This window comes from Stylophora pistillata, chromosome 4, assembly GCF_964205215.1.
Source record: "Stylophora pistillata chromosome 4, jaStyPist1.2, whole genome shotgun sequence".
Lineage (NCBI taxonomy): Eukaryota > Metazoa > Cnidaria > Anthozoa > Scleractinia > Pocilloporidae > Stylophora > Stylophora pistillata.
Window position 1 is genome coordinate 35,937,652 of NC_142522.1, and position 20,019 is coordinate 35,957,670.

At 37.7% G+C, this 20,019-nt stretch overlaps 1 protein-coding gene and 1 non-coding gene across 3 annotated transcripts; both read right to left on the reverse strand.

The window, feature by feature from the left end:
* Nucleotides 1–261: 261 nt before the first annotated feature.
* Nucleotides 262–20,008, reverse strand: LOC111327849 (proto-oncogene vav). 2 transcript variants are annotated; one of them, XM_088756832.1, is made up of 34 exons: nt 19,739–20,008; nt 19,427–19,543; nt 18,289–18,347; nt 17,925–17,999; nt 17,037–17,136; nt 16,627–16,731; nt 16,135–16,203; nt 15,962–16,048; nt 15,766–15,825; nt 15,405–15,452; nt 13,886–13,978; nt 13,640–13,711; nt 12,865–12,938; nt 11,853–11,868; nt 11,107–11,189; nt 10,669–10,714; nt 9,937–10,020; nt 9,806–9,839; nt 9,252–9,327; nt 8,867–8,898; nt 7,540–7,609; nt 7,393–7,424; nt 6,827–7,030; nt 6,607–6,643; nt 5,866–5,962; nt 5,446–5,496; nt 4,975–5,021; nt 3,867–3,923; nt 3,432–3,548; nt 3,186–3,273; nt 2,850–2,949; nt 2,355–2,422; nt 1,737–1,802; nt 262–1,413 (listed from the first exon to the last, which is right to left on the reverse strand). In XM_088756832.1, the coding sequence occupies exons 1-34, from the start codon at nt 19,973–19,975 to the stop codon at nt 1,351–1,353; spliced, it is 2,664 nt and encodes an 887-aa protein (XP_088612958.1). In that variant the 5' UTR covers nt 19,976–20,008; the 3' UTR covers nt 262–1,350. The 2 variants fall into 2 exon arrangements, with proteins under 2 accessions (XP_088612958.1, XP_022787877.1); XM_022932142.2 differs by having other exon boundaries at nt 6,812–7,030; nt 19,739–20,007.
* On the reverse strand, nt 14,630–14,702 carry Trnaf-aaa (transfer RNA phenylalanine (anticodon AAA)). The gene has a single exon. It is a non-coding gene; the product is annotated as a tRNA-Phe (tRNA).
* Nucleotides 20,009–20,019: the final 11 nt, after the last annotated feature.

The following is a 20,019-nucleotide window of genomic DNA, read 5'->3' on the forward strand; positions in this document are numbered from 1 at the left end:
CCTGAAACAGAGCGTTAATGTCAAATTTCCCTCCCAACGGGTAGTCCTCAGTCAATTTTCCGTTGTTAGTGCCCCTTACCCTTCCACCCACCCTGGAGGTAAACCATTGATGAGTACATAATGGCTACCAGCCAACTGCCAGGAGAACCTGACGAAATCTTGGCTCAGCCTACAGGGGAAAGGTATCTCGTGATTATCGTCCTTGGAAGGAAGTGTGCCATCTCTCACTGTTCACGACTAATAACTTAGGAACAACTCGGCTGTTTCAAAATGTCTTATTTAATTTCTCAACTTGACATATAAATTCGAACCAGTTCCTACAGGAACATTTACTTAAAGAGACAAATACTGCGAAGACAAGGGTAAATAAAAAAATATTCTGTTCATAATTAATAGTCCTAATGTAAGAATTTACGCGTGAGTACGATTGTTAGCACTTTTTTATGCATTCATGATAATTATGCACGTGGAGCATAAAGTACTGTACAAAATAACTTTGGCTAAGGAAAACAAAAAACTATTATATCGCTCTGTTGCGAATTTCTTCTTAATATTCACGTACGTTGTTTAAAAAGAAATTCCAAATAGAATAACCAACGCAATACAAATGAAACTTTTCAGATTGACAACCCTCTGGTTGTTATTTGGACAATGGGTAACCCTGGGTAAAGTCTCGTATCACCACCATGGTTATTTTTTCAACAACAATCTTCTCACGTCTCCCCCTTCGCTCCCAATCCCCCCCTTCCCCCTCCTTAGTCCTTATCATCCCCTCCGCCTTCATTAAAAAAAAAAAAAGAAAGAAAAAAGAAAAAACAGTAATAATGTTATAAAAATTCGAAACGACTTGTTATATATACCTAAAAGAGGTTTGGATCGAAGAACTCTGTGACCAAAGAAAAAAGTTGGCATCATTCATCGCCAGAAATTATAAATAACATAATTAATTATGAGAATACTATTTGCAATCACATGACCAGCATAACCATATCATTCCTCGTTAGGCGTATCATTAAAATAAGAATCAAGTGCGCATGTCTGTCACACTGTCAGACTGTCGAACCTATGACAAGCGGGGTCCAAAACGTTCCTTTATCGCCGTTGTAATGACACTTAGCGCTCTTCAGTGTTCATTCGAAAGTTCGTCAAATAAAATCGTCCTATCACTCCACGGAGAACTGACTCTGATATTCTGTGTATTGATTCATGGTGGCCATCCCCGATCATGTTTAGTTCTATGTCGAACTTTGATCCACGACAATATCAATTTGAGTTCCAACCTTCAGACTCCTCTCGGTTTATTCGCCAGCATTCAATGCTACCTTTCAAATCATGACCAGTTCCACTGCATCAGTCCTGGGTCTCTGTGGTCTCTTTAAGGACCTCCACGTAATTGGAGGGAAAATAGCCAACCTATCATAGAGAAAAAGAGAGTAATGTCGAGCCTAATATGCTTACGTTCCCGTCGTTACCAATCCGGCATGGAAGGCTCCTCATTCATCTGTATCGGTAGTTTTAAAAGTGTTGAGCATCGAAGATACAAGCGATTGCCACCATTTGAACCGCTTAACCTTAAAATAACTTCAATTCTGAAGTGTTCTGTTGCCTCAAATTTCATCTTCAACCGTCAAAACGCCATACATTCAGCTATCTACCTTAAGAGGGTCCATCCTCCCCTGCCAACCAAACCTACTCTCAGTTAGAAGCCAACTAAAAGGCTTCTTCGCTGCACCCACCTGACCGTCGCATTCTCCTCTCCACCAGTCACCTTCCTGGTTAAGTATGAGAATCTTGGAATTTTTCTGCAACAAACCCAGAGAAGACAAAAAGTGTGACAAACGGAACAAGGTATAACCCACCATATTTTCTTGCCCGTTATCAAGCTATCACCTTCTAAAAAGTTGTACCACTGACCAGAACCACCGCCACAACAACAACATCAAATAGAAATATTAGATAGATAGATAGATAATAGATAGATAATAATCTTTAGACAGGGTGCGTTCTCACAGAAGTGGTTTTCAGAACGGCCTTGTAAGCACCCAGCCAACCCACCCCAGGGGAGGACACCCATCACACAGCATACTCGTGCGTGGGAAATTAACGTCTCCTACCCCTAACCCTGCAGGAGACGGGACCTCCATTTATTCGTCCCTATCCGAGAAGACTAGAATATCTAACCATTTCTTGACTTTACAGAAAGGAAGCATATTCTTCTCACTTATTTTAAGACCTTGAGTGTTGGTCCGGCTGGGGCTCGAACCCTCGACCTCCCGCACAACAGTCCAGCGCTCTATCCATTGAGCTAACCGGGAAATATTGGATATTAATTAAAGTTAATTCTTCATTACTACCTGAATAGAGATTTCTTTTGGGTTCCTCGCCACATAAGGATACAAGGCTTTAGCCCAACCAATTCCATCTGTTAGTAAAACAAAAATGAATCTGTAGCGTTTCAAATAACGAAAGGCCAGGCAACATGAGACAAACAAAGCAAGTGGATGCCAGTTCGGTTGGCGACACGAGAAGATCTGTTTAAGTGACTAAGTCATGTTTGTCCATCTTTAGACATCTGATCCAAATTTTTCAAGATTGTCATTTACAACCGGTGTTCATCTTTTCAATCCTCAGCCATCCTACTTTGTTTCTTCTGATCTTTTTCGTTCTTTATTTTCCTTTTTTTTTTTTTTTTTGGAGATAGCTCGTATGGTGTTTTTCTGTTTTAGCAGACTAACATTCCGTACTTCCCTAAATGTGTTATCGACCAAAAAATCGAGGCCTACTTTCCTCTTTTAAACCTGCTTTAGTGCGAGGAGATACCTGGTTAAAAAATTTTGCAATTGCTTCACCTTTGCTTTTTTGTTCTTCGTTGACACCGTGTCGTAGTTTCGTGTCTAGTCCAGGAAAGCTCACCCGGAGTGTGTTGTTCTTGTAGTATTCAACTAGTTCCTAAAAAGGCAATGATTCATTGAATATTAGTGTAATGACAAAAGGTGTAGGTAGGAGGATGGGGAGGGGAGGGAAAGAAAAGGTAAGATACCTTGAACCCTACTGAGGGTGATGTGGGAAGTGAGATCTACTGTTGCGATACCGCTAAGAAATGCGCGTTGAAAACTCGTTCATTCAACCAAGTAGAAACAAATGAAAATTATAAGTGCATTCAAGATACAGAAGTGGTGCCATACCTCTACTGATGGGAAGGTAATTGCTTTTGTGAGATAGAAAGCTCCTTCTTCATATGGGATTTTGATATGTTTAACATTATTGCGAAATCTGTGGGGCAAAAAAACACATGAGTTATATCACTATACAGGTACGCGAGTCGTCAATTAGGCATCTACCCATTGACTGTTTTACTCTTGTGCCTAAATGATTAAATTTATTATTTTCAATCAAATGTTGGGTGATACTGACAGTTTGTTGGTTCTTACTTGACAGATAAGGCGTATTCTCCGGATCTGTTCACACTTTCCCTTATAAGGAAAGTGCCGTCACTTTTGTCAGTTAGTTCTTGTTCTGCTAACGGTCTGTCTTTCCTTCCCGCAAACCTGGTAAAGTGACGAACCAAAAGAACATATTTAAACACTTAAGTCTGCTGAGCAGGTCGCTCGTTCCTACCTTTAAGAGACCGTTCAATCAATATCTCTTCAATACAGTAACGTAAATCACGTAATACGATGCTAAGTCATGTTAAATAACGCCATTCACGTCACGTCACGTAAAATACAAAAGAATCTGCACTCTATTTACACACGGTTCAAGCGTCTTTTGTAGTTGCTTTTATTTTTACTCAGAAAAGCACGCAGGAGTGTTGCAGAAGGAAGAAACCGTTTTCAAATTAAGTAACAAACCGAGAAATAACTTACCAGTTAAAACTTTTTAAAGAAACGTTCAAATGCGACGGTGGAGGAGTGGAATGGACTCTAAGAAAAATACAAGCGTGGAAATTTGTATAAGTACATTACAAGATGGTTTACACATTTTCGTGTGCACGCTGTTTTGGTTATTGAGTCCATAAGACCACTATGTAAGGAAACATTAGGCCAAAGACAGGGCCTCGCACATCTAAAAAGAGAGAGCTAAAACATGTGATGTTGCCGCCTCTAGCCTCCTCGGGGTTTGAATCTCCGATCAACGCACCGCCCCCTTATACTCAGGGGAAAAACTCACTTTCATCGCACAAGTTACACCCGTCAATTTTAACCTTATATTATCGTCTCAATTTCTGTACTATCCTATCTAAACTCAATACATATGAAAGATGACAATGCATCAGCCGAAACTTTTTAAAATTCAAGTTATCAGTATCGAATTTTCCTTGCTATTGCCCATCAGGCCCGGTTGTTCAAAGGGTGGATGACGCTATTCACTGAGTAAATCGCTATCCTGTGAATAGCGCAGTACGTTTTGTCGACACATGCTCTGGATAACGATTTCTGCTTTGGATAGCGTTGTCCGCCCTTAGAACAACTAGGCCCAGGCCACGATAGTATGCACATTTTAGTTTATAACATAACCAAAGTAAAGCGCGCGCTCTGATTGGTCAATTTAGCGTCCCCCATTTGCCCATGGGTGTACGCTGCTGAGTGAGCAAATGCAAAGGCTAGTTTTCCGCGCGCGCTTGTTTTTTCTGGTCGCGTAAGATTTGTTAAATAAAAGGGAACTCTTTAGCTACAATGTATCAATGTTATGTTATAAAACAAATGGTAAACACCACAGCGTACACTATTCAGTTATGGATGCACTTGAGAGGTTTGCTAAGCACTCAAGAAGGTAGAGTCGCTCTCGGCTATCGCCTCGAGCGACTCTTACGCTTCTTTTGTGCTTAGCAACCTCCCGCGTGCATCCATAACTCAATAGTGTACGCTGTGGTGTTTACCATTTGTTAATTCATAAACACCCAGCAATGTAAAATTAGATAATACCTGAGTAAAAAAACAGCTTTTATTACGATACATCTAAGTGAACACTTACTCCTCTTTAATCGAAGTTTCTTCGTAGCGGGATGTTGCTTTTAACGTCTACATAATGAAAAAGAATCTGTAAATACGAACTACAGACAGAAGCAAAAACAAACTTAGTGTTTCACGGACTTTGAGTGGTTAAAAAAATTCGATGACCATGTGGCGGGAGTGCAGCGTGCAGCTGCACTCGCATTCAATCATGATCTGTCAAATACAGAGATAAGTGATTCCAAGCAAAGTGTAATCCGGCAGGGAAGGAATTCTACCGTTTCCCTAACAAGGCTGCATTGAACAGGGAAAGAATGGAGAGAACATACGCTGGCAAAGTTCATGACGTGGCCTGGAGCAAATACTTCTCTCTGGAGAAATTGTAGTCAAAACTGTAGCTTGCAATCTCAGTTTTGTTTTGGTGTGTTCCGTTCTGTTAAGTTTTGCTTTTCATAAGTCAATAGATGCTGCGTATGTACCATCAGTCACCTACCACATGGCTTTGAGGAAAATAACCAACTGCCCCAGTCTTCTTCGACCGTCCCTGCCAAAAATGAGAATTAACACAGCGTCACATAACTTTCCTGAACATAGACACACCGTAAATCACGGCCACGTGCGCATCAAAACAAAAACTCTCACAAAAAAAGTCGAAATATCTACAATCGTTTGCGGCTCAGTTCTACTCACTTTTCCGCCTCATAAGAGATATAAATTGTTCTCGCAGTTAAATAAAAGGCCTAGGCAGGCATTCGGATACGATATAGAAACCTCCATTGACCGAGCTTGGTTAAATATTTCTAGATTTTGGCCAAGTTCTTCGCATTCTCCAGTAGGCAGCCGACTGGTCAAACACGCGTGATTATTCCAATTAAAACAAACAAACAAACAAAAAAACCTTTTGTTCTCTCACCTCCCACCATTCCGGATCGTGCTTGCTGATAACTTCTATATCATCTCCTACCACAAAGCTTAAAACTGGACGGCCACCAGGAGCAATTCCAGCAAAACTGTCCGTGAAAAATAATGAAAAGAACTGTATTTACTCATTTTAATTTTAGACTGTCTTATGCATGCAACAAGGGGCATGATATCTGTTTGGTATAACTTCGCGGTTCCTTTACTTTTAAGGTCGTGTGACGATTCAGTTAAGTGTAATAAATGCGAAGGAGAATTTGTCTATAACAACAAAAAGGAATCCTTAAAAAGAGCGCTGTCCGCACAGAAGACATCAAACCAAAGTCAATCACAGAACAAATTGTTTCAGAAGCAAGCAACGAAAACTAAAATGAAACACGTCTGAACTGCCCCCAAGCCGTACGATTTCTGCATTCTAAAACAATCACAAGAGGAAATGAGGCGAAGCAATTTTCCCTCTCGTAAACGGCCGTTGCCATTCTGAAACGATCGTTGCCATTTCCGATAATAGTCGTTGCCATTCATTAAAAAATGGCAACGACTGTTTCGACAAATAGCAACGACCGTTTCAAAATGGCAACGACCGTTTACGAAAGCGAAAATTGCTGAGGCGAAACTCATTCAATCACAAACTACTGTCCACCTGACAGTCGGTTTAAACTGCTCTGATTTGCTTTCACAGCCACTGGTCGTGAACGTAAGAGAAACATATTCAGGTAACGCAGAAGACACTTACTTTGAAGTCGCAACATAAAGAGTCTTATTCGAATTTTCTGCAAAGATAAAACCACAACGTTATTAACTTAACCCTCTGACCCATACTACCCCTGAAGGGTTATCAGTATTTAATTTCTCCCCACAGTATCACCCTTGCATTAAACATTAAAGTCATGAGAACAAAGGAAATGAACTCGAACTCAATAGACTTAGGAGACAGTCACCTTGTCGTAATCTACCTGGCGCTGATATTTTTCTGGATTTAGACATGTCGGGGCTGAAGTTCGGAGTAGCAGGCGATGAACTTTGTTTAGAGAAAGGATTTCTTGGCGGCATATGGGGACGAAACGGCGATGTGCCTGCGAACTGACCATGGATCCCAGGACTCGCTCGGCACGCGGCACTTTTGGGTATGCAGTCCTTATGAGCAGTAGCGTCACAAACTGTCAAAGAAAGACAGTGAGACCAAACTTGAAAATACATTCAAAAAGGTTAAAAAAGGCATAGAGTACATTATATCAAATTAGTCTCGCAAGTTCATGGAACGAATTAAAAAAGAAAATATAAAAGAAAACTATTTCAGTTCAATCATCGAATCCTGAGAAACCAGTTAGCGTTTGCAACCGCGCTAGAATGTGCAACAGTGATCCTTTCTCGAGAAAAAATGGCCGCAACAGCAAGCAAGTAGTGGCTGGTGAGTCTTCTCGCTTTACACTTGTCAGTTGTTTTCTTTAATTTTATTTATTAATTGATATTTTAGGGGTGTGTGTGTGTGTGTTGAGTAAGATAAGCACACTGTACTTACTTGTACACTTGTATCCTTGGTTTATTAAACCCCTAATGAAACATATAAAGCGTGGTTTTCGATGTAAAATGAAAATGAATTTTGAAATAACAGGAAAAAGGGCACATCTTTAATTCTAAAGTATACTGCGAAGTTTAATGTACTTACCATAAAAGATTAAAGCAAACTCCACAATAAGTTGGCGAGGCGAAAGTGTACAGTTCAAATTTATGATTGCCTGTAGAGGAGAATGTATGTTTATTGTCAGTGCATAAACTTTGCACGCCAGAATGGAAAAAAGTGCTATTTGCAAGGCCCAGATGTTAAAAGGGAGGATATCGCTATCCAAAGGATAAATCGCTGTCCAGTGGATAAGTGGTAGCAAAACGTATAGCGTTATCTACCGGATAGAGATTTGTCCAGTGGATAGCATTTTCCGGCCTTCGAACAATTGGGGCCAGATCGGCGGATAATGCTTCCAAACATTCGAAGGGCAGAGCTCCTACGTACAGATGGTAATCTCGAGGTGATTCCTCAGTATTGTATTGCGCATCCTGTGCTACGCACAAAAATCACGTAACCAGGCGAATAAGCGCGCGTGCATTCCAAGAACACGGTATTGTTTTTCAGTCAATGGTCCAGGTAAAGAGGTACGATGATCGTTAGCTCTTGAACGAGGACGGTGACCTATATTTATGACTGCATAATTTTGGTGTACAAATTATCCCCTTTCAATTTTAGAAATTAAAAACAATTCATCTAAGGCGAAAAAAGATATAGTTAAAAGTATGCGCGAAGCCCGTTACTCGACGATACAAATTATGAACTTGAAAGCACCGACTCGAGGAACGTTTCGAGCGATGTCGTTTAAACTTGCGAAACGTTTTCAAAAATTTCACACAAAATTGTTCCGTACGATCGAGACTTTCGACCTCTCAAGTTTTTCTACTGCATAACGTACCGTGAATCGATGAAATGACGCGCGTGCTTAGCGCCAGTACAGGCATAGCTGGGGTAAGATTGGTTCATCATATCTCTTAAACAAGCACGGTGACTTATCTTTTTTATTGTATTTTTCGAAACAGACACTGGCAGTTTCGAAAAAAATTGTTGGATAACTTTTTTTTTTTTCTGAGGAATCACCCTAAATCGTTTATACCATGGAGATAATTCAAATTTGTTCTCTAGCAGTTACAATAAATGGATCACACATAATATGATAAGTTTAATCATGCACATAATCATACTTATGATCTGTCGGATGATAATGAAGTCAATATTTTTTTGTGATATAAAACAAATAGAATCCATGTTGCCGTGGCTCTGTGCAGTCACACGTCTTAGAAGACGTCAAACTATGGCCGGGCCTCATCGGCCACTTTTTTATTCTTGCCACATGTAACGTCATCTGTGATCCAGTACAGAACAATCGCACGGCAACATGAAGTCTACTCGTTAACTTGAATAACCATGCGATTACTGCTATTTCTGTTACCTTGTTCCACATTCTTTAATGTGACATTCTCCCTGAAACAAAGAACATGATATCTCTAGTTAAACAAGTGAAAAAAGCATACAGTTCAAGTGACAAAGGAACGACCTTTACTGCTATACCACACATTCATCCATCTAGAAAAGAAACAGAGTTGCAAAGGGAGCAAGGATGACGCAGTAGCGAGAGCGCTAGCCTCCCACTCCCAATCCGGTTTTCCCCTCTCCGCAAAAACCAACATTTCAAATTCCAATTCGATCTGGAGTCGAGTGTTTTTAACATGAGCTACTGGCTCGGAAGATTGGGCAACCACTCCCTACACTGTCGACTTTAAAATAAACTATTTAATTATTTTTCTATTGATGATAAGAAATGAGGAGTCACCTACATGGCCACTGTAATATCATTAACCCACTTGCTCTTCATATCTTCCGTCTTGGTGGACATGTAGCAACAATTTCGCTCTGTAAAAAAATGTATATTCCAATTTTTATGATCAGTCACTTTGATGTATTGTAGAAAATTCCACTAAAACTACCCTACATCACTTCATGGGCAAACGCACATTTAGGCAAACGTAAATCAAAACCAACTGAAACCCTGCAAAAAAGGAGCGTACTCAGTTGCCTTTCTAACGAGTGTTGTTAAAGAAAAAAAAAGACTTAAGTGATCACAACGGCTAATTTGGACAGTGAAAACGATGTCAACTCACTCTACAAACAAGCACACTTTCTAAAGCTCACGAAAGAGCAAGGGGCCAAGTCGCGATTTATTTTTAATTTTCGTCTGGTTGGTTGATTGGGAGGCACAAGTTTCAAACACCAGTCTCACGTAAAAGTAAACCAAAACACATACTATCCAGCTTTTAACCCGCTATTGGAAAACGGTCTCTCAGAGAAAAACCAGGCCTTTCCAACATGTTCTGCTACATTTAAAACATACCTTGTTCATTTTTCATATACCAACTATGCGAAAACTGAAAGAAAAAAAAATTAACTTTAAAACACAATTTGTTTAAGCAGGGAATCAATCACTCTTATTTTTGCAAAGCCACCATGAAACCCCAAAGTTACCTTGTTCTTGACTTGTAAAGCACCAACATCTTGAATTTCATAATACTGGAGAAATAACGATTGCTTGTGGTGGTATGTGTCTCCCTATAAGAAAAAAAAAAAAAAAAATAACAGAAAAGAAGGAAAAAAAAGAAGGCAAGTACTTAATGTAACGCTGTTGGGAACGATGAACCTTAGCTTGTATTATTCATTTTAATTAAATTTATTAGATTCGCCGACAGGCAGGGACACCGCAACAGCTTGCGCTAATTACTGCGGGCCCAGTAAACCCACCCATCCCACCGCAGGGGAGGACATCCACCATACAGTAATCTCGTGCGTGGGAAATTAACGTCTCCTACCCCTAACCCTGCAGGAGACGGGGCCTACGGTTTATTCGTCCTTATCCGAGAAGACTAGAATATCTATCCATTTCTTGATATTATAGAAAGGTAGCAAATTCTCCTCAGTTATTTTAAGATCCTGAGTGTTGGTCCGGCCGGGGCTTGAACCCTCGACCTCCCGCACAACAGTCCGGCGCTCTACCAATTGAGCTAACCAGGAGGCGTATACCGCACACTCCCTCAAATATGTAAAATTGAACGGTTTAACATACATTAATTACTTTTTGTTTTTATGGCTAAGACGTTGTGCTCATGTTTGTCTTAAAGGCGGTAAAATGGCAGTCATAGCTCCTGCCCTGGTTTTCATTTCATTACAATGAAGTTCTCAGATACTAGTATGATTTCTTACCTTCGTCTTACAAATAATTAAGGCAGTATCAAAAAGAAAAGCATGTCTGCAAAGAAATAAAATACATGCTGATGTGTATGCGTAAAATAAGGATCAACTGACATATTTTATCACTAAGAATAGTCAATTCTTTAAAAACCAATAGTAAGATTACGATAATGAAATTTTTCTCTGAAGAATTTTCTCCAACACTGAGTGGGATACAGGATAAATTTCGTGTTACTTCTTTTTTTTTTATCAAGTTACAGGGCTCAACACTAACTTTTCAACTTACTAGCCAAGTGGCTGGTGATGTCTTAGATGTTGCGACAATTTCAGTTTGTTTACTAGCCAAACTGGCTAGTGAAAAGCGAAAACCACTAACCAAAACTGAATTTCTACTAGTCTGTGGCCAGTTGGCTACCACTAGCATCAAGCCCTGAGATAGAGAGTGCATACCTCTTCTTCGGTGGTTGATCACTGACTTTTATAAGTAGTTCCCCATCTTTAATGAGATGGCCAAAGCTGAATAAATTGATATTCTGAAATGGAAAAAGGAAAAGCAAGATTGGAAAAGCAAGTACATGTACCTGATTCACTCAAGTGGCAGAGCACCGGACTACCATGCAGGAAGTCGAGGGTTCAAGCCCCAGACCAGACCAACACTCAGGGTCTTTAAATGACTGAGGAGAATGTGCTACCTTTCTATTATATCAAGATATGGATAGACATTCTAGTCTTCTCGAATAAGGATGACAAAACGGTGAGCCCCGTCTCCTGCATCTTCTCTGTATTGGTTAGCAGGGGACGTTAAAGAACCCACACATTTATCTCAAAGAGTAGGGAATGTAGCTCCCGGTGTTGTGGTCTGGCCTGTTTACTGCAATTGGTGTAGGGGATAAGGAAAGGTAATTTACCTAGTAGGGGACAACCTTATCCTGTTGTAAATTTACCTGCCTTTGGCAAATTGTTAAATACAATACAAATACAAATATTTCATATCTTAGGGATGATGCACACATGTTCAGTAAAGTATATGTCATGTTCAATATTAAATTTTTAGTGTCTGTTACAGCTAGAAAAAAAAGAGTTTCTTAACTCATCACAGTACTTCTAGTAGGTTTGCAAATTGGGTTACATAAGTATTGGTTATTTGTATCCATCAAAATGTAAATCGAGCAGGTATATACAATACAAAGGCTTACCACTTCACTGCTCAGGCTGTTAAGACAACAAGAAAAAAAAAATAGGCAAAGTTAAAATTAATAAATGGTACTTGTGTCTGCATTTGTAATCAATTAATACTTAACAATTATTCCACAAGCGCACATTGGATATGAGATGATAGATAGCCAATGAGGCACATAGCGCCGAGTTGGCTATAATCATCTCATATCCAACAAGCATGAGTGAAATAATTGTTTTATTAAAAAAAACTCCCCCAAGATATTAGACAAATCTTCTCAACTTTATTTCGTGAGAAGAGACCCGATGTTACAATGTACAGATATTAGATTATGATGGCTAAGCCAATAAAAAGTCTTGAATTGCATTATCCTATGAACCAGTTTTTAATACTTAAAATTACCAAAAAGTTGTGTAAATGTAATAAATATGTGCTATCATTTCCTCACTATGAGCTAACGCTACAGAAATAAATTGTGTGCTCATTGCATAATGTTCTTGAAATAAATGAAGTCTACTCTTTTAAGGTGAAATTGTAGGTACAGTGTAGAAAAATGTTGCATTTACAATGCATTCTTAAAATAATGCAAATCTATATTGCAGATGTATACTGGACATAAGGTTTGAAAATTGGGGAATATCACTTGGGGTATATCCTTGGATATTCCTCAGTTTATTTTGGGGATATTCCTCATGTGATGCATCTTGAGTCAAATTAAAATGTACTAGTAATACAAGTTATTCTTGGCATATATAACAGATATCAGGCACATTTGTGTTTTTGTATCTTTTTAAACTATAGATTCCAGATGATTAAGACATGATAATTTTGAATTACAAGTATAGTAAATCATATATGACGCAACGCTTATAAAAAAAAAAAAAAAAAAAAAAACACACCAAGAGGTGCCCTAGTTTGACAAACCTCAGAAAACTAAGTAATCATGTTGGCAGAGTGTTGTCCGTGTACGAGAAATATAACTTCAGGAAGAAGGACCATATTGTGAGAGGTGAAATATTTCTCTGACTAACCTGTCTTCAACATCCTTTACTGATCTTGAGTTCTCATCGTCACGTTTCAAATAGTTAATAAACTTAGCAACATCCTATCAACACAATGTTCATTTAAAATAAGTACACAGCTATTGAACAATTGAGCTTGAACTTTTTGCTATAGCATAATTATTGTCTAGATAATTGATAAACCTTCACAGGTGTCCTTTGTGAAAGAATCTCTTTTTGAAGTGTAACCACCATGATTTATATATCAATGGAAAGGCTGTGAAAAGCTCTATCAGGCAGAAACTGTTATGTTAATGCTTGATCTAATCATAAAATGTCTGAGGCACAACTAACTACCACAAACAGACAATGCTTCTTCAAGCAAATTAATTCCATACCAAAACAATCTGACAGCACAAATGAGACTTGTTCATTGTTTCAATCTTTAGAAGTTGATCTTCTCAACTATTTTGGGATGTTTTAATATACCTCACATCAGAACTACTGCTGCCGTGTACTTACAAGAAATTTCATAAAATATATAATTATAACAATTAACCTACGTATTCCCTGTTATAAACCTCAATAGTTGAATTATAGTAAATACCATTCTTAATAGCTTTTACATAGTTTTTTGATATGACATTGTACTGAACAAGTAAATCAAACAATGAGAAAAGAAATATGAATGCCAGGTAAATATTTGAGAAAAGTGTCACTATCACCAAACTTACAGACATTTCATCTTTGTCTTACATTTTGAAAGTATCTAAGTATCTAAGTATGTAAGTACATCAACACTCACCTGTACAGCAGCAAGGGCTTTTTCAAGGCCCTTTTTATCTGGATGATTTGGCTTTGTCTGCTTGTTTAGCTCCTGAAATGCATACAAACACCATGCATACACCATTAATGCATTTTGAAATGCAAATTTAGAATCAAGAATTTGTTACAACTTTTCATGACAATAGAATGCAAACAAAGCTAGTGTAGAATACTACTTTATCATGATCAGTTGTAGTCAAGCTTTTTTTAGTTATAACAAAATTACCTGTATTAAAAGAGGATACTTTAGAACACGTTGAAATGGTACTACTAACAATGACCTCAAAGCAAACTTGCTCTTGGCTCTTCTTTGACATTCCTAGTGAGGGTTGAAGACAAGGAAAATAACAAAATCTACATTATGGAACAATAGAAGATCCACGCCATGGGCATACACATATATACTGCAATATTATATATAAGTGAATTGTTTGTCATACATAATAATATGAAAAACTCAAGAGACACCAACAAGCTTTCCGTATGTCCCACGTAAGAATACTACAAACTCTGGCTTAAAATCTACATCTATTATCGGAGCCAAAGTGTGGAATTTCTTACTGGATGAATTATGCTCAATGACAATTATTAAGGAATTTCAGAATGCTGTAACAGAGCTACATTTGCAATTTACAATCTATTTTAGAACTTTCCGCTATTATAATTCTAGGAGTCAGCATTGTTAGTCATTAGTCATTTTTCAAATCTTTTGTTCCTTTATTATTCTTTTCTCAGCATATTAACATGACTGTACTGCAAGGGACCTAATCAGCCTTATCAACTATTAAAGTTACTGAGTACGTTACTCAACACATAGAGACTTGGGAAACATTTGTTATAATCAGCTATGATGAATAATTATATCAAGTTCATATATTTTGAACTGTGGTTATAGATACGTATGATGCACAATCCTCGCCGTAGAGAGCGCTATTTATGCAATAGCGAAAATCAGACCTGAAAAAAAATCAGGCCTGTACGGGATTCGAACCACTGACCTCTGCGATTTTAGTGCAGCGCTCTACCAATTGAGCTAACAAGCCAACTGGGAGCAGGCCGTTAAGTTGATTCATAATAAACCAGTGATGATAAATCAGATACAATGAATATATGAAGTTCATATATTGACTGGGGTTATAGATACGTATCTATAACCGCAGTTCAAAATATATGAACTTCATATATTCATCGTATCTGATTAATCATCATGGGTTTATTACGAATCAACTTAACGGCCTGCTCCCAGTTGGCTTGTTAGCTCAATTGGTAGAGCGCTGCACTAGTAACCCAGAGGTCAGTGGTTCGAATCCCGTACAGGCCTGATTTTTTTCAGGTCTGATTTTCGCTATTGCATAAATAGCGCTCTCTACTGTAAGGATCGTGCATCATACGTATTTGTTTTAATAATTATTATTACATTAATTGACTTGTTTTATGGCATTGTTTTGTTTCTTGCTTTAAGGTAACAACTTCAAAAGTGACAATTACATATACCTATACTTTAAAATTGACCAATCAGTTAAAAAAAAATTATACAAGGATAATTGAAACTTCTTGAGTTCTTGAGAGGGACTCACATAGTTATAAGACTGAAAGGGAATTAAGACTTTGAGAACATCATTGTACATTGAAAACAAAATGAGGGAAAGGGCCCAGACAATCTCGTTGTAAAGCACATTTGACCACAAAAAAAAAAGAAAAATGGGTATCAAGATGTTGAGCAACAAATGGTAACTGTACAATACCTCTAGGGCTTCACGAAACTTGGAATCCGTTCTTGATAATTCATCGATCTGCCATGTGAATTTCAGATTAAAGAATTAAGATATGCTTAATTTTGACTATCACTTAGCAATAATTCAATAAGTCAAATATAATTAGCCTATCATTACTCAAAGAAGTTTTCTTTAGTTAAGAAAATTGCATTCATGAGCAATTTCTGATTAGGAGATTGAAACTGGATACTTATCATATTGTGGTTATAAAACAGTTTTTTTCTTTTAATCCTCAATTCAACATGCTTGTATATATATGAGCCCACATGGTACTAGTGAGAATATCATAAAGTCAAGTACTGAAGAAGTACTGAACCACTGATCAACTTACATAAGATTGAGCTTCTGACATTTTTGTGCAATATTTTCCATACTTAAGTAATTCATCCCTCTGAAAAAAGGAAAGAAAAGCAATTTTGCTAGCATATCAGTAAGCGTCTTGAAATTAAAAATGTCAAATATACAAAACTCAAACATGGATTTTAAAACCACAAATACTGACAGAAGTATACAAAAACAATACTTACAAATTCAAGAAAAACAGAACTGATTTGTCCGCTATTAGAACCTTTCTCTAGCTTTCCAACAAATTTGGTGTGAGTCCGAAGTAACTCCTGCAAAAATGGTTATCTTGAGTGACTACTGCAAAATCCTTCACACAATCAGTGAAGTGATGAAATTTACAACCAAAATCGCATACCTCTATATTGATAAAGATCTTAGCCCTATCATCTGGTGACAACATAGATTGTAACTTCTTGATAAAGTGCTGTAGGTAACAAACCAAAGTTATCATCACTTATCTCAAAAGAAGTATTTTAATTTGTGACGCAAAAGAGTGAGGTTATTCATTGTGGTGGGGTGAATTAAATCATTAGTTATGCAGCATTTTTAGTTGTGCTATTTCATTTGATAGGTTGGTTTCCAACACTAGACCTTGGCTTGTTTTCTCAAAATATACTGAATAAAGGGGGTAAGTTGCTGGAAAAACTGTGGTGCTGTTTCAGTAGGAGGGATATTGCAAGATAATTTGTTTTTATTGGCTGAGTTAATGGTGTATATTAACCACTGCAGATAGTTTCTAAAGTTGACATTTCCTGGAGGATAGCACAGTATGTTTCTTTAACATTTATCCATTAGATGGCATTATTGGCCCTATGAACGACTAGCCCTAAGGTAAAAAATGACATACCTCTTGGATCATCTTAAGGGCTTCAACATAACTCTTCTCTGTTTCAAGAAGCTCGGCAACTACATAATTTCTTTTTTCTTCTATTGAGGTCTGTCTCTCTGGCTTCTGTTTTTATGTTTTTGTTTTTCATTTTTTTAAGAGGGAGAAAAGAGAGGAAATTAAAAGAAAAAGCAAAGGACACACATGTGAGCAAATAAACCATAACAAGTACCCCATCAAATAACTAAATGGTCTTCACAGATCAAACAGTTTTATATGCTGTAGTTCAATTTTATACTTGGTTCAAATTTTATTTTCCTTTGTTCTCGGTCATGTTAATGTATGAAAATGAATTGAAACAAAGGAAAATAAAATTTGAACCAAGGATAAAATTTAACTACAACATATATATGGCATTTCACCAAACGTACTGGAAATCTCTGATAAGAAACAAGGTCCTCATAAATTTTTGTGCCTTCCTCAATGGTTACTGCATCATAGGGATTTTCTTCCTCAGTGATATCACGATCCCTGAAGATAAGTAAAAACTGGAAATGTAAGTCTTCAGTTGAAGTACATTCAGGAGGGTGTTTAAGTAGTTGTTGGGTATCTTCTGTAACATTACTTAGCAAATAGATTCTGTTTGTTCAGTAATACAACACAGACGACTTCAAGATGTGGTAAGAACAAAAAGTGGCATGCAAGGTCAAGCTGTGTGTATTTACTAGTTTTCTGACCACAGTTCCATGTTTTTTTTATGATTGGTTACTGTGCGCAGACACTCAGAAATATGGAGATAGCATCATGTCATGAAGAAGCTTAACATCATTATTAGCGAGTCAGACATAATGGCTATGCATTTGTCCTCCTAAAGATGTACAGAGATCCTTGCTAGAAAACTACCATAATTCTATCAAAATACATTTAACAATTATTCGCCAAAGGCGAAGTGAATATCGTCAAATAATCCCCAAGACGAAGTCGAGGGGATTATTTGACAATATTCACCGAACCTGAGGTGAATAATTGTTTTAGTATAATTTCAGAGCTGAACAACAGAGAAAATTCTAAAATCATAACGTTTTAGTAACATTTATTAATGTTTTAGTTTAACATTTTATATAAACCGCACGGAGCGGTTTATATAGCGTCATATAAGGAACCGTTCGACCAATCAGATTGCCGGAAACTCTGTGTTCAGCTCTGAAATTAATGGAGTTACAAATCAAAATGCAGTTGTTAAGCTCAGTTAATTAAATATTTTTTTACTTCAAGGATACTGTCCAATAGCTTAAATATTTTATTCATACAAGACTTACAAAGCAAGATCTTCAAGATTTGAATAAAGATCCTCATCCTGAATGTCATGTCCAGAATTTTCAGGTGGAAATGGCCTGTATAAACCAGAAAAACATTTGTACCTCAGCACAGCACAGTTAAAAAGAGAGAAACTAACTTTCCACTGTATATAAGAATTCTATCACAGCATACAGCTGTAGATTCCCCACCCTCCCAACATTTCAAGCCTCAGGCATTAATAAATTTTCAGACAGAAAATACTCTGACTTCCCATGCCCGATAAAAAACCTGTGATAATCAACTAACTTACTATTCAAGGACAATTTTTATCTCACAAAAAGGTAAACTTTTATTATATACAAACACATTATAGTGGTAACTTACTCAAACCCAGCAGCAATAGCAGACTGCGTGTGGGAAAGGACTGAGAGAGTTTTAATCACCTGAAAAGTGAGGTGATTACATTTAAGTTGTAGCAATAACCTTTTCTCCTTTCCAATTCCCCCCCCCCCCCCCCATCTGCTCCCATTTTTTCATTCTTTAGGTTCACTATGGTTACTGTGACATGAAGTACATGCTGATTTGGGTTTAGATATTGTTTAATAAAAGTAAGATATTTGCCAATGGAAGCTGACACTGATCAAGAAAGTCACACTTGCATGAAACTATACTAATCCCTAATAAGAGCAGGTAAAAATTCCAGGTAGATGTGTTCAGGCTTATGTTTTGTAACTGAAAAAACAGAAATCATTTGCATGAAAGGAACAAAACTGGGACACACAGAGCTCTTAGTGTTAGTAAAATGCTTGTGTGGTACACGAGAGCCTATTGTTTATCTGTGTATTTCGAAACACAACCAATTAGATGAATATCAGATGGAAAACGTACTTAACATAAACGTGTATGGACACAACACCACGTCTGATAATTATAATATTGCAATACAAGAGCTTTAAAATTACAGCAATGTACCGATAAGCTAAAACGCCACTGAAATAATAAATATTGTGTGCTTTATTACCCTTCCGACCGCTGTTTTTAAAATAAACACAAATAAACTGCACATTTCCTTATACGAACGATAATGATAGTATTGTTTCCTTAAAATAATATTTGAGTTTAGACGTTCCGGCATCACCTCGTAGTCAATGGTCGCGGTTTATCCATTCAAATACCCTTGAAGTCCCTTTGCTTTAAAATTTACGAGTGCGTGTATTTATACAAGCGTTAAACCAAGGAAACACTGTTAAAATGAAACTGACTATTTCACCACAGTGATACCAAAAGCCCACCTTTCCGGACAGGAATACAACACGTTACAAGTATTTCATTGATGTGCGTTTAGTCCTTCTTCATTAGTGTCGATGGTAAGGACCTCTAAGTAATTAAGACATGGATGCCTTCACTGTTTCTTGCGTTAATTAACTTTAGACGCAAGCGGAAATTTCTCAGCGTAAAATCAACAACTGAAGTTATGGTTCACATTTTTTGAGTCGAATGCCTCATATTAGCTGATAAATACCTTGGCAAAATCAGAGACGTCGTATAATTCATTAGTGTCGAATAAAGCCTCTGAAGTGAGACCAAAATCCCGTGTACAAGAGGCGAGGAAATTTCGAATATTCTTCATACAGTAGAACTGTCAAAACATAAGAGGAAGTGAGATTACTTCATTGAGAAGGTGTAGCTTCACAAAATCAACAAACATCATTAGTGTTCGTAGCTATCAAGCGACAAAATAAGTAATAGAAATCTTGGCTACCTACGTTAAATCTACTTTAAGACTACTAATCGATCTTGCGAGTTACACGATCGCAGGAAAGCGTGTACAAACCGGAGACATTTGAGGTCTCATGGTGATGTCTGGCACAGAGTTGGGACGCAAACGATTAGCCACTTGACACAGTAACACACCATCACGAAGAGATTGAGCCAGATCAAAGACAGTTGCAGTGGGGTATAATACTCGGTGAAACTGTGGTAAAACTCCTAAACTGTTCAACCAATTGCGAGCCATTTGCCATTCTTCTACACCTGATGGTATCCTTTGGCTGCGATGGCGACGCGCCATCTTACTCAAGTAACTGTTCAGTCAGCTGAAGGAACAGACCATAA